Source organism: Blastomyces gilchristii (assembly GCF_000003855.2).
Source record: "Blastomyces gilchristii SLH14081 genomic scaffold supercont1.2, whole genome shotgun sequence".
Lineage (NCBI taxonomy): Eukaryota > Fungi > Ascomycota > Eurotiomycetes > Onygenales > Ajellomycetaceae > Blastomyces > Blastomyces gilchristii.
The window spans coordinates 2,657,434-2,670,035 of NW_003101681.1; the positions used below are offsets into that span (position 1 = coordinate 2,657,434).

General features: G+C 46.6%; 5 protein-coding genes across 5 annotated transcripts; 1 reads left to right on the forward strand and 4 right to left on the reverse strand.

The window, feature by feature from the left end:
• Nucleotides 1-4: 4 nt before the first annotated feature.
• On the reverse strand, nt 5-2,282 carry BDBG_01195 (isovaleryl-CoA dehydrogenase). Its single transcript, XM_031720232.1, has 6 exons — nt 1,932-2,282; nt 1,759-1,846; nt 1,589-1,683; nt 1,270-1,505; nt 896-1,173; nt 5-727 (listed from the first exon to the last, which is right to left on the reverse strand). Exons 1-6 carry the CDS (start codon nt 2,110-2,112, stop codon nt 304-306), a joined length of 1,302 nt encoding a protein of 433 aa, XP_031576320.1. The 5' UTR covers nt 2,113-2,282; the 3' UTR covers nt 5-303.
• Nucleotides 2,129-4,689, forward strand: BDBG_01196 (3-methylcrotonyl-CoA carboxylase beta subunit). Its single transcript, XM_002628242.2, has 2 exons — nt 2,129-4,054; nt 4,146-4,689. Exons 1-2 carry the CDS (start codon nt 2,574-2,576, stop codon nt 4,435-4,437), a joined length of 1,773 nt encoding a protein of 590 aa, XP_002628288.2. The 5' UTR covers nt 2,129-2,573; the 3' UTR covers nt 4,438-4,689.
• A 1,136-nt stretch (nt 4,690-5,825) lies between these two features.
• On the reverse strand, nt 5,826-7,660 carry BDBG_01197 (Ras-like protein Rap-1A; the record flags this gene model as incomplete). Its single annotated transcript, XM_031720233.1, has 6 exons — nt 7,611-7,660; nt 7,337-7,486; nt 7,046-7,125; nt 6,883-6,905; nt 6,636-6,668; nt 5,826-6,315 (listed from the first exon to the last, which is right to left on the reverse strand). The coding sequence occupies exons 2-6, from the start codon at nt 7,386-7,388 to the stop codon at nt 5,826-5,828; spliced, it is 678 nt and encodes a 225-aa protein (XP_031576321.1). The 5' UTR covers nt 7,389-7,486; nt 7,611-7,660.
• Nucleotides 7,661-8,356: 696 nt separating this feature from the next.
• Nucleotides 8,357-8,980, reverse strand: BDBG_16318 (uncharacterized protein; the record flags this gene model as incomplete). The annotated part of the gene is made up of 1 exon (XM_031724297.1): nt 8,357-8,980. A coding segment is annotated over one exon (314 nt), but the record flags the coding sequence as incomplete, so codon positions are not given.
• Nucleotides 8,981-11,786: 2,806 nt separating this feature from the next.
• BDBG_01199 (uncharacterized protein) lies at nt 11,787-12,595 on the reverse strand (the record flags this gene model as incomplete). Its single annotated transcript, XM_002628245.1, has 2 exons — nt 11,787-12,164; nt 12,227-12,595. 2 exons carry the CDS (start codon nt 12,593-12,595, stop codon nt 11,787-11,789), a joined length of 747 nt encoding a protein of 248 aa, XP_002628291.1.
• Nucleotides 12,596-12,602: the final 7 nt, after the last annotated feature.

Consider the following 12,602-nt stretch of genomic DNA (forward strand, 5'->3'; position numbering starts at 1 on the left):
TTCTTGGTGGCTGTAGCTTAATTTCTTGGTGGAACTGTTGGTGAGGGGTGTAAGGAGATAGATCTTATCATATTCATCGGAGCTGTTTATATATATATGGAAAATAATTACCCTCTGCCTACACATTGAGATGGAGTATAGCCAACTGAGATAGTTTCACAAAACAAACAAACCGTCCTATCAATGGCAAACGAAACAAGGTTCTCTCTATAGTATACCTGCATACGGAGTATATAGGGAAAAAATAGAAAAGATAAGAAAGACAAATACAATGAAAGAAAATCCCGCATCGAACCCTAAAATCTACAAGTATTCCTTATTGAACACCCTCCCAATCAACATCCTCCGAATCTCACTCGTCCCCGCCCCAATCTCATACAACTTGGCATCCCGCAGCAGTCTCCCCGCAGGAATCTCATTGATATACCCGTTCCCGCCCATCAGCTGGATGGCGTCAAGTGCACACTCCGTCGCGCGCTCGGCAGCATACAGGATCGCACCAGCGCAGTCCTGAGTGCGGATGGCGCTGTTGCTTGCCTCGCTGCTGGAGGCCGCGGCCTCATCGATTTGACGGGCCGTGGTGTAGGTGTACGCGCGCGATGCGGAGAGCTTGGTGTACATGTCTGCGAGTTTACCCTGGATGAGTTGGTTGCGGGCGATTGGGATGCCGAATTGTTTGCGGGTGTGGGTATATGGTAGCACAAGGTCAAGGGCCGCTTGCATGATTCTAAATAAGAAGAAAAGGACGGCAACGCGGGGGGGGGGGCGTGTGCCGGAGGGGTTTGTTCAGTTAGCAAACGCTGTGTACATTATCGGTGGGAATTTTCGGCTTTGACGCTATTTCCCGCTACCTCAACTTCTTATATTGAATGGTAGCAGGGGTTCAATCGCTTACCCAAGTGGTCCTGCGCTGAGGACGAGACGCTCCAAGTCAAGCCCCTCCATAAGCACCTTCACGCCGCGATTAAGCTCCCCCAGCATATTCTCCCGTGGCACGAACACGCCTTCAAAGATTAACTCGCCAGTATTTGAACCTCTCATGCCGAGCTTGTCGAGTTTCCGAGCGCAGGAGAAGCCCTTGAATGTCTTCTCAACAACGAAAGCAGTGATACCCTTTGAGCCCTGGTCAGGCTTTGTTTTGGCGTACACAACTATATAGTCGGCATCGGGTCCCTACAGGTCATGCGAGCAAAAGACAAATTTAGAAAATTATATTCCATTGTCATGGGTTGATGACACGCAATTGGGGTTAGCTAGTGTGGTACTCACGTTGGTAATCCACATCTTTGTCCCGTTAAGCAAAAATCCTCCATCCACAGCCTTAGCAGTGGTCTTCATGCTGACGACATCCGAACCTGCAGAGTGCTCTGACATTGCCAGCGCACCAATCTTCTCCCCTGAGATCAGACCTGGGAGAAATCTGGCTTTCTGTTCCGGGCTGCCATTCAGAGAGAGCTGGTTAACGCAAAGTTGGGAGTGGGCCGCGTAAGATAGACCAATGCTGCCTATTGTCCAAGAGTTAAAGGATTTGTCAGTGTATTATATCCCATTGTATACGAGCCCTAGCCGCCTAGAGAGGTATATGCACCTGAAGCCCGGCTAATTTCCTCCAAAACGACGCAATGCGCTTGGTAGCCCATTGATAGACCACCATACTGTTCATCCGCCGTGACACCTAGGAACCTTTGATTCAAAGAAAAATGGCCAGTCAGTACAAGCGGATACCAACTTAAACCACTCAAGAAGTTGGTGGCTTACCCAGCCTCTCCAAGCTTCTGCCACATGTCGGCGGGGAAGTCATTCTGGAGATCTGTGCGAGCAGCGACCTCTTCCGGAATCTCTCGTCCTGTGTAGCAGAGCACGCTTACTATTATTAGCCCTCCACTCAATGGACGAGAACGTTAACAATATCACAAAAAAGACACCCATACTTGTAAATTCTTGAACTCGCTCTCTCAGTTCCACTAGTTCCTCGTGTGTTGGTGGCACAAAACCCTGTGGATGCATTGTTGACGCCGCGCGCCATTGGGGAAGCTGGACCACCTGCCTCCGCGGCCTGCAGAAAGTTCTGGAAGCGCGGCCAAGCAGGCGAGGAAGACAGGGAGATGCCATATCGGGAGGCGCGTGAGAGTAGAATGGTAGAAGGGATGAGGAGTATACAGATACGCCTATTATTTGTCAAGAAAGCAGCCAAAAGCAAAACATAAGAAAAAAAAAATACAAACAAGTCAGACCAGAATCAATCGATCGATCTCCGTTGCCGAGCTTTCGGCAGACCTTCCCGATTGGGTGATGCCGAAACCCCGAGCTGCGGCTGCCGTCGGCTAACTGGCCCTGAGCCGGATCACGGGGGACGCAACGCAACTCTCCGCCTTGACAACACCCGAACATCGTTCCTTTTTTCTATACAACTTTTTTTTTTTTTCTTTTCTTTCTTTTTACCACTTCCAATTTGTTTTTGTGAGATATATACCCCGTGGGGGAGTGAGGGTTTGTTTATGTTGCTTCTGGCTCTATGATATGACAGAATAACCCAACTTATTTCTAATTCCTTCGTTGATCGCCCCTTGGTCATGGCTACCTCAATCCGTGCTCCCTCCACAATGCTCCTCCGCAGCCTTCGCACTGCCCTGACATCCAGTCGCCAATTGCGAATAGCGGCGCCTCGTGGTGCAATTGGCTCCCGCCAGAGCACAAGATCAATTTCCAATTACACGCATTCGCACCAGTCATCGGCTATATCTGTCCTGCCAACATCTGTCGACACCTCGTCGGCAGATTTCAAAGAGAATGCCGCTCAGATGGATGAGCTTCTGGCCAAAATGACTGATCTTCATTCCAAAATTGCCAAGGGAGGTCCTACAAAAGCGCAGGAAAAGCACATTGCTCGCGGAAAGATGCTTCCTCGAGATCGCGTCACGTCGTTGATTGACCCGGGAACTTCATTCCTCGAGCTCTCCCCGCTGGCAGGATACCAGGTTTACCCCGGCGAAGATGTTCCCTCGGGCGGTATCATCACCGGTATTGGAACAGTTGAGGGAGTCTCCTGCATGATCGTAGCAAACGATAGCACGGTCAAGGGAGGCACCTACTACCCCATCACGGTCAAGAAGCACTTGCGCGCACAGGCAATCGCCCAGGAGAACAAGCTGCCTTGTATCTACCTGGTTGACTCCGGCGGAGCCAACCTCCCCCACCAAGCAGACGTCTTCCCGGACAGAGACCATTTCGGTCGCATCTTCTTCAACCAGGCTAGAATGAGTTCTATGGGCATCCCGCAGATTTCTGTAGTTATGGGACCATGCACGGCAGGCGGAGCGTACGTCCCCGCCATGAGCGATGAATCCATCATCGTCGAGAACCAAGGCACCATCTTCCTCGCTGGCCCGCCACTCGTCAAAGCCGCTACCGGAGAGGTTGTATCCGCTGAAGACCTTGGCGGCGGCCACCTGCACAGCTGCGTCTCCGGCGTCACCGATTACCTCGCCGTCGATGACGCACACGCCCTCGTCCTCGCCCGCAGATCGATCTCCAACCTCAACTGGCCCAAAACCACCCTCCCACTCCTACCCTCCCCCGCAAACCCAGCCTCCACATCCTCCATCTCCTCCACGATAAAAGAACCCCTCTACGACCCCGCCGAACTCTCCGGCATCGTCGGCACGAATCTCCGGCGCCAAATACCCGCCCACGAAGTCATCGCCCGCATCGTAGATGGCAGCGAGTTCGCCGAATTCAAGCGCGACTACGGCAGCACACTGGTCACGGGCTTTGCGCGCATCTACGGCATGCAGGTCGGCATCGTTGCGAACAACGGCATCCTCTTCTCCGAGTCGTCACTCAAGGGCGCCCATTTCATCCAGCTGTGCGCCCAGCGCAATATCCCGCTGATCTTCCTGCAAAATATCTCTGGTTTCATGGTTGGCGCGGATGCGGAGAAGGGCGGCATTGCGAAGAATGGAGCTAAGCTCGTGACGGCCGTGGCGTGTGCTGATGTTCCTAAATTCACTGTTGTGTTTGGCTCCAGCGCTGGTGCGGGCAACTATGGAATGTGGTATGTCTCCTCTCCTTATCCCTTCCTCCTCTTTCTTTAATCCTTCAACAAAAATTTTCAATTGTTTAATCCAAGCTAACCACCCAACCAGCGGCCGCGCCTACTCCCCCCGCTTCCTCTACATGTGGCCCAACGCCAAGATCGGCGTGATGGGCTCCGAGCAGCTCTCCTCAGTCATGGAGGCTGTGGGCCGCACGGTCGACCCGAAGCTGAAGGAGCGCATCGACACGGAGTCCGAGGCGACGTTCTCGTCGGCACGGTTGTGGGATGACGGCGTGATTCCGCCGGCGCATACGCGGATGGTACTCGGGTTGAGTCTTACGGCTGCGCTGGGCGGGAGGGCTGAGGAGGTGAAGACGAAGTTTGGGGTTTTTAGGATGTGATGATGGTTTGAAGCGGGATTGGTTTTATTATTATTTTACCTTCGTCCCATTTCCTTTCGTTTTATTATTCCCTTTGTGTGTGTGTGTGTGTGTGTGTGTGTGTACGTATGTATCGACAGCACTTATATATGAGATTTTTCCATATGATCGTTTTATACTCTCTGACTAGAAAAAAAAAACATTATATTATGCACTTAGATGGAGGTATTAACTATTACCATTTCTCCCTTTGAGTAACACCTCTCGCCTCCGGGTTTATCTTACCGCTCCAGAAGACGGCTGGAGTTAAAACAGGTGGGAAGGTCATACATAGATAGATAGGGGAAATAGAGTTTCTACGGCGACACATACCCTAGGCGTATGAACATCGTATGTGTGTGTAGACGAAGGAGGTGGTGATAGATAAGAAAGAGCAAGAGCCACAAAGGAACGCTTTTCTCAAGTACAATTGTAAAAAATGATTTGAAAATGAAAGAAGAGGAAAGTTGTTCCTCCTTCTCTTCCTTTCCCCCCCTTCTCTCCCGCGCGGGTGGTTGATTAGACGCCAACACTTTGCTTTGCTTTATCCACAACGTACGGTACCTCAGATCCCTACATAATTTCACATTTTCACATATTCTCTCACCTCACCAAACCAAACCACCAAATCAAGAAAAAAAAAAAAAAAAGAAAAAGAAAAAGAAGAAAAAAACAAACAGCTCATCCAATAAGTCCACCAATATTCAGACCTGCTATTCTTTATATATGTATGTAGACATGTATACAAGAGTATTTTACCACGTCTGTTGAAAACCCTCCGACATATACACAGACCCCCCCCGTACACACAAAAAAAGAAAAAAGAAAAAGGGGGGAAAAAGGGGTGAAGGAAGACAATGTGCAAAAAAAAAAAGGGACTTTATATATATAGATAGAAATTTTGTTTCATCCATGTGAACATTTCAGATGGCGTGGCGGGTCGTTAATAGTTGGGCAATTTGATGAAAGTGAAGGGAGGAAATGACGTTATATAGATAGAGAGAAAAGGGGAAGTTGGAAAAATGGATAATGGAGACAAAAAAAAAGAGGGGGAAAGGAAATATATATGGCCTAACGAAGACAAAAGAAAAATATCATCCCATTGCCTTTTTCTTTTTTTTTTTTTTCTTTCTTTCGTTGAGCAACAAAAAAAAAAAAAAAAAAAAAGAAAATTCTGTCCAGGTAGATAAAGTAAAAAGAGAAATGGGGGGGGGGGGAGAAATATCATAAACAGAATAGAAAAAGGCCCAGTAAAGAAAAGGGGTAAGTAAGTACGAAGAGCCATATATCATGTATATAAATAAAGAAAAAGAAAAAAGGAAAAAAACCCCATTTCAACGAAGAGGAAGGGAGAAAAGAAAAAAAAAAAATCACAAAATCACACAGTCCCCTTTTGCCTTCGCTCTCCTCCGATTCCTTAACCGCCCACCACTTTGTCGACTCTGACCTTCCGACCCGCCAATCCCACCACCATCTGCTCCACCACCGCCGCCACCGCCACCACCACTCCTCCCATTCATCGCCAGCTCCATACTCCGCTCCTGACTCGCCTGAATATCCTTGCGGATAATCTGCCGACACAGGTCGATGAAGACCTCGTTGACGTTCGCACGGCGGCGGGCGGAGGTTTCATAGTACGGCGAGTTCCCCCACTGTTGGGAGAGGGCGAAGGCGCGCGATCGCGAGACGGCGCGGTCTTCCTCGAGGTCTGATTTGTTGCCGACGATGACGATGGGGACGTTCTCGTCGTCTTTGATGCGGATGATTTGTTCGCGGAGTTCGGCGAGTTCGGAGAGGGAAGAGGTGGAGGTTATGGAGAAGACGAGCAGGAAGCCTTGGCCTTGTTTCATGTAGAGTTCTCTGGGGTTGGGGGTTAGATGGGGTTTTCTCTTTTAATTCTCTCGGTTACTTTTTATGTTTTTTTGCTGCGGTTTTTCTTTTTGGGTAAGATGCATGTTGGAGGAACGGGGTAGAGGTCTAAAAAGGGGAGAGATCGGAATGTATGTCGATGGTACATATCTCGAAAACCCAAAAAAAAAAAAAAAAAAAAAAAAAAAAAAAAAAGTAAATCAAAGAAACGTGGGGTACAAAATGCAGAAAATTCATACCTCATCGCAGCTAGAAGTAGACCATCAGATTACAATCCAATCCAAGGGTATGTAGAAGAGGGAATCATCAACTCACTAAATTGTTCAGTGCCCGCAGTATCTAATCTGCACAGCAGTTAGAATATAAAAAATTAAGAATTAGCCGTTCGTTTCCCAAGACAAGCCCCTAGAACATGAAAAAGGTTATATATATCCCAAAATCCTTTGCTCCCGCAGGTTCCCTAATCCGATTCAAACCTCACCCTCCTACTGGGGGGTGAGGAACCGCGTTTTGGGTGGGTGTGGGTGTAGGTGCAAAAATGGCCGGTGTTTTACGTACATCTCCAGAACACATTGTCGTCCCTAAATGGAGAAATAAATAAATAAATAAGAAAAGGATTTTTTCCAAAAAAAAAAAAAAAAAAAAAAAAAAAAGGATTGATGAGCGGAACTGGCCCGCAAGCAGAAGAGGTCGGGAATGTTGTTGGGGTCGCGACACTCACATCCACTTCGATCAGCTTGCGATATGAGTCTTCGATAGTCGGGTCATAACTTTCAATCCAGACATTTTGGACGAATTGAGCTGCGGAAATTTTTCAATAAAGAAGAGTTGTGTTAGAATAGGACAAAGCTGTAAAAAATAATTTATTGCTTTTTTTTCTTCTTATTTTCTTTTCTTTCTTTTTGAGAGGCGGAAGTACAACCGCACATATATGGGCGGGAATTAAATGACGACACTTGGAGCATGGGGATGGCGTGGGGTGGGGGGGGGGGGCCGGATATGATATAGGTACCCGTTAGACAACTTTTTCCAACTCCGCCTATTTTTTTTAACAAAAAATACATCCAAGAGACCCAAACATCAGTGGATTTGTTTGTACCGAAGAGACGCGAGGGTAGGCTTTTTCATACCAGCTCCGAGTACCACTATGTGATACTCCCTTCTTGAGTGGAAAGACAGCAGCATGTCAGCCACGTTTGCCAGGTTAGGTTGCGCAGTGGGTGTGGCTGATTAACCGATCACCCCGGGGATTTATTATAGGGGGAATAAAGGAAACCTCCACTTACCTTGGCTGTAATTTCAGATTTGAATTCATTGTGATCGACCGAGGCGGTTTTGTTTTTAAATAGCCGTTTTGCAGGAAGGGATGACGCTAGAAGAATTAAGGGGAGAAAAAAATAAAAATTAATAAAATAAAAATAAAAAAATAAAAATAAAAAAATAAAAAAAGATCGCACGGTCTAGTTCCTGACTATTAGGACGCGCAGAAATACTAGCTAGAGCAGTTCGGGGGGATCGTGTGGAGAGAGGTTTTGGGGCGTCCGGTAGCGGGGAGAAAAGGGGGTGGAGAAAGAACCGGGGGATCTGTCTTGCTCTTTTTTGGTCCTATAGCGATTCGATATCTGTGGGAGAAGAAGCAGCAAATAATAGTCTAGGGAGAAAATGATTGACCAGCAAGAGAAGACGATGCCCGAGTCAACCCGGTCAAATTCTGCAAACTGAACCCTTGTCTCGCGTTAGAGCAGGCGCTTGCGGAGTCGAGGAAGGGATAAAAACAGAAAAGAAAAAAAAAGAAAAGAAAAAAAAAGAAAGAAAGAAAAAGAAAAAGAAAAAGAAAAAGAAAAAGAAAAAAAAGAAAGAAAGGAAGAAAGAAAGAAAGAAATCTCCTCTCGTCGATTTGGTTGCCTGGGACCTCTCTTATACAGCTTGTATAGCTCTCCCAAAGTGACGGACTGAATAGACCAGCGAAGAGGAATATATTTCCCGGTTTTCCAAAAAAAAAAAAAAAAAAAAAAAAAAAAAAAAAAAAAAGAGAGAGAAAAAAAGTCACGCTTTCCAGGCGGGTTTGTAAGGCTTCCAGCGACAACTAGACAACTAGAAACTAGACAAAGTGTGTAGGTATTTATCCTTCTTCGGGTACAAATATAACTTTGTACAAGACCCTAAACACGCCGCCGTCCGCGGAAGATAGCACCTCTAGGATGCAAAGGCCGGCGGACCAGCAAAATGCGATGCGGGTTTACCGGGGGAGCGGCGCCACGAGCAGCACAAGGATCTAGGATGTTTTCGAAGGACAAAGGACAGATCCGGGGGTCGGTAGGGGAGAGAAAAGCTGGCTTTTACTATTGGGGGTGGGATGGAGCAGACAGGCGGCTTACGCAGTAGTAGGTAGGGTAGGAGGTAGGGTTGAAGTAAATATAAATAATAAGCAGGGCGGACAGCGATTGGGGCGCTCGATCGGCGGAGTGGGACAGGACGCAGGAGGCCTCGATCACGTTGTTTTCGGCGCTGCGAATAGAATCCGGCGGACAAGGATTGGGGGTTGATATGGAGGACGGGGGACGGGGGAATGGGGAATGGGGAATGGGGAGGGGAGTGAGGCAGAGAAGTGGAGCGGGAGGTGGCGGTGATGGTGATGATTCAGTTGGTGTTGTTGGCTTTGCTATTGGCGACGGCGGGCGCAGGCAATGGGTAAGTTAATCAATGCAGCCCTGGAACGGAAGACGAGACGAAAGTTAAGGATGGACAATCAGCAGCGTGGATGTTCAGCAGCGCATGGAAGAGTGCGGTGTGATGTTGGTGTAGTGTGGTGTGGTGTGGTAGGGTAGGGTAGGGGAGGTTAGGGGGGAGTCTTTTCTACAAGTCAATGAGAGAGAGAGAGAGTTAATAAGTTGTTAATTGGGAAAAACAAATCGCAGCAATTGGGGGCCGAAGCAGCGGTGGGACAGCGAGAGCCAGAACAGAATGCTGACGAGGAATGCTGCAGCTGCAAAGGGAAAAAATGAAGGGATTCCAAGAGACAAGAAGAATAAATAGGATGGAGAAAAAAGGGAGGGAATTTGGGCGGTTTTTTTTCTTTTTTGTCTTTTTTTTGTCCCTTTTTTTTTTTTTTTTTTTTTTTTTTTTTTTTTTTTTTTTTTCCCTCTCCACGCACACACAGACACACAGAGAGACTGACAAGAGTTTGTTTAGACTCAACAGAAGAAAAGAAAAGAAAAGAGACGGGCCATGGAAGTTTGACTGTTTAGCTCAGAGAGTAGTGTGTGGCTGAGAAAGTATATGGCAGCATTGGATGAGATTTAGATTAGTTAGTTATAGTAACTATTAACTAGTTAGAGAAAGGCGGAGATTTCAATTAATATCATTTCAATGCTTCTGATCAGAGAGATATTGGATATTTCCCAGAACATCCATATATCCAATTGATATCTAGATGTGATTCTAGAATTGAGAGTACTGTTACAGGCCTTGACAGCAATTGAACACTGTTCAAAGCTTCATAAACGGGATAGAAGATGACTAGTTACTTCTTCTATTTAAGATTATATGTATGAATATATGCATTGGACATGAAGGCATGAAACTGTAGATACATACATTTTCTCAATTCTCTGAAAGACCTATCTGATAACTCCTCTCACTACATCCAACTCAAAGGAGAAAAATAACAATGAGTCTGAACTATTTATGTCAAGAACAAATTCCTTCTCTACAGACAGTAAATTTGTTATAATATCTCAGCCTAGTTCTTCCAAAAAAATATACATACCTTCATGAGCTATTTTCATTACTAAAAGACTTTACGAGCGCATCGTAGCATCAGCCACAGCGCGCAAAGTCTAGATTCGCCAGTTTCTAAAAAAGAGGCCGACATCTTGGCTGGAAGTGTCAATGTGTGTGTGTATATATATACGTATATATATACGTATATACAGCGTATATACAGCGTATATGTGAGTTGAAGCATATCAACAGTATCAACATTCTATTTGTTAAGTTATTTGTTGGTGGTAGCTGCACAGTATTATTTATTATTATTTACCTAACTACAGGTTTGCTGCTAATTATTTAATAATAACTATCTATCCTCCGGACGCATTGAGCAGTTGATCCTTGTCAGACCAGTTTCTCTGATATAGTTAAATATCCCGGATTCGCTCTTCGTCCCGTTCTTTTTTGGTTCTTACTCTGAATGAGTCCATTATTGAGAATTTGAAGAAATGTGCAAAAGGAAAAGAAGCGGAGGAAGGACTCGGATCACACCTCTCAAACAGTTTCAGTATTTAAGTGTCAAGTGTTCATTCATTCAGTCTAGAAACAACTCATGGACCCCTTTCACAGTTATTTAATTTCAATTCCACTTCCACCTTCCACACAGCGAATAAATAGCCTTGAAAGAGATACGTAAAATTATGATCTATCCACTGGTTTACTATATTTTATCATTTGATCCATCTATTATTATTTATGAAAGCTCCCTGCGTGAAATTTCCAGCCTTCTAGCGGTCAAAATATACTTCCATTCCATCACTGGGAGCGGTGACTTGACTGTTCTTATCCTAGGAAGGGCGGCGGTCAGCTCAATGCCATGCCATGCCATGCCGCCAAATACGTAACTAAACCTAGTCAACCATCCCATCCTATCCTGACACACTTCGAGTTTTGGATTTTTGGATTTTTGGATTATTATTAGTTATCTAAGTTAAAAACTTTTCCGGTTGAGGCGGGGTACACTCAAGGTTTTGTTTGTATGCTTCCTGTCCCTTGCATCTAAAATATCAATCACTGTCAGGGAGAGAGAGCTCTGCTTGTTCGTATTAACTATTAAACAGACATAGCTTGGAATCCTCTTCCGCTTGCAAAAAATGCGGTAATGAGCAATATTTACACCCACTTACTCCTGTTGAGATAAGAGATTTTGGGTCAACTGGTATAAAACTTCAGGAGTAAAGTAATAATAATGGGAAGCGGTATCTCTTCTTAAAATTGAGCTAACTATCAGTCTCGATCTCTCTTACCAGTGACTGTTTGCCTGGGGCTTCAAATAAGTTTAAATAATTTGAACGGCTCATTGTAGCCTCCTTCTCTTCTATTTATTTATTTATTTATTCCTCTCTTGATTTTTGCTGTCAGCAGAAGGGAGCCCCTTCGTTCGCTCAGGGGCGTCGAGTTGAGTCAATTGTATCCCACAAAAAATTCCAATATCTCCTGAAGCTGAATCATTCAGAAGTCCATGCGAAAGAAAAAGAAACAAAAGACAGTGAAAATATCCACCCATGTAGTATTAAGAAACTGTTGGAGGTTATGTTAGTTAGCTGAATACTAGCCTTGCATCAGCATCAGCCTCTGGCTATCCCCCAAATCCCAAATCCCATTCTTCCCCCATTCTTCCAAACACTAGACCATAATAATATCTCCGGAGGGAGTAAAAGCGACGGCATCCCCTAATGCTTCTCAATTTGTTATAGTTTTCGCTTGGTGAGATCCTCGGCCAATTCCAGTGCTCCCGGCGTCATAGCCCACGCGGGATAGATATATCGCAGCATTACCTGCACCTCTGATAGTGTGCCAGGCGAATACATACCAGGCATCGCATGCAAATGTTCTTCCGGCTCGAGCAGAACTTCCCAAAAGTGCTTGTTGGAGCTGTGGATCGCCCTGTAGAGTTCCTTGACCTGCCCTTCTAACAATGCAACCGCCGCCGTATGATCGCCGCGGTGTAAGATTTCCGCATTATTCGCAATGATCGAGCTGCGCAGCTGGCGGGCGTCAGCCATCACCGCGCCGGCCGCGCTTGTGCTCTGCATATGCAAGTCCTTCAGATCCAAAAGCATCCGGACCTTAACCAACATAACCCCCGCGCCAACACACACACATCGAGGAACGGCGGTGACACACATACCCAACATCCTCGAAGGCATCCGCACCCTTCACGTCCAGGAACGGCAGCTCCATATCCCCCCAGTCGTAATCGCCCCGCTGGCCCATCGTTCTCGTACCACTTGAGGAAATCATAGCACTCCGGATCCATGCCCAGCTGTAGCATCGCGCCCGGCATCGCGCTGCGAATGCCAACGGTGTCACTGCGGCTCAGACGCAGCATGTCCCTCGCGTGCTCCAGCTGCATCTGCACCGACTCGCGACTATCGACGTCCAGCAGCGCGTGGATAAACGCGCTCCGCGCACGCATGTACGGGCGCATGCCCCAGAATTTGGCCGCCGACCGCTGCTTGTTGAAGACGTCGCCTGGAACAGAATGTCTGCCGGGCATGTCGGCG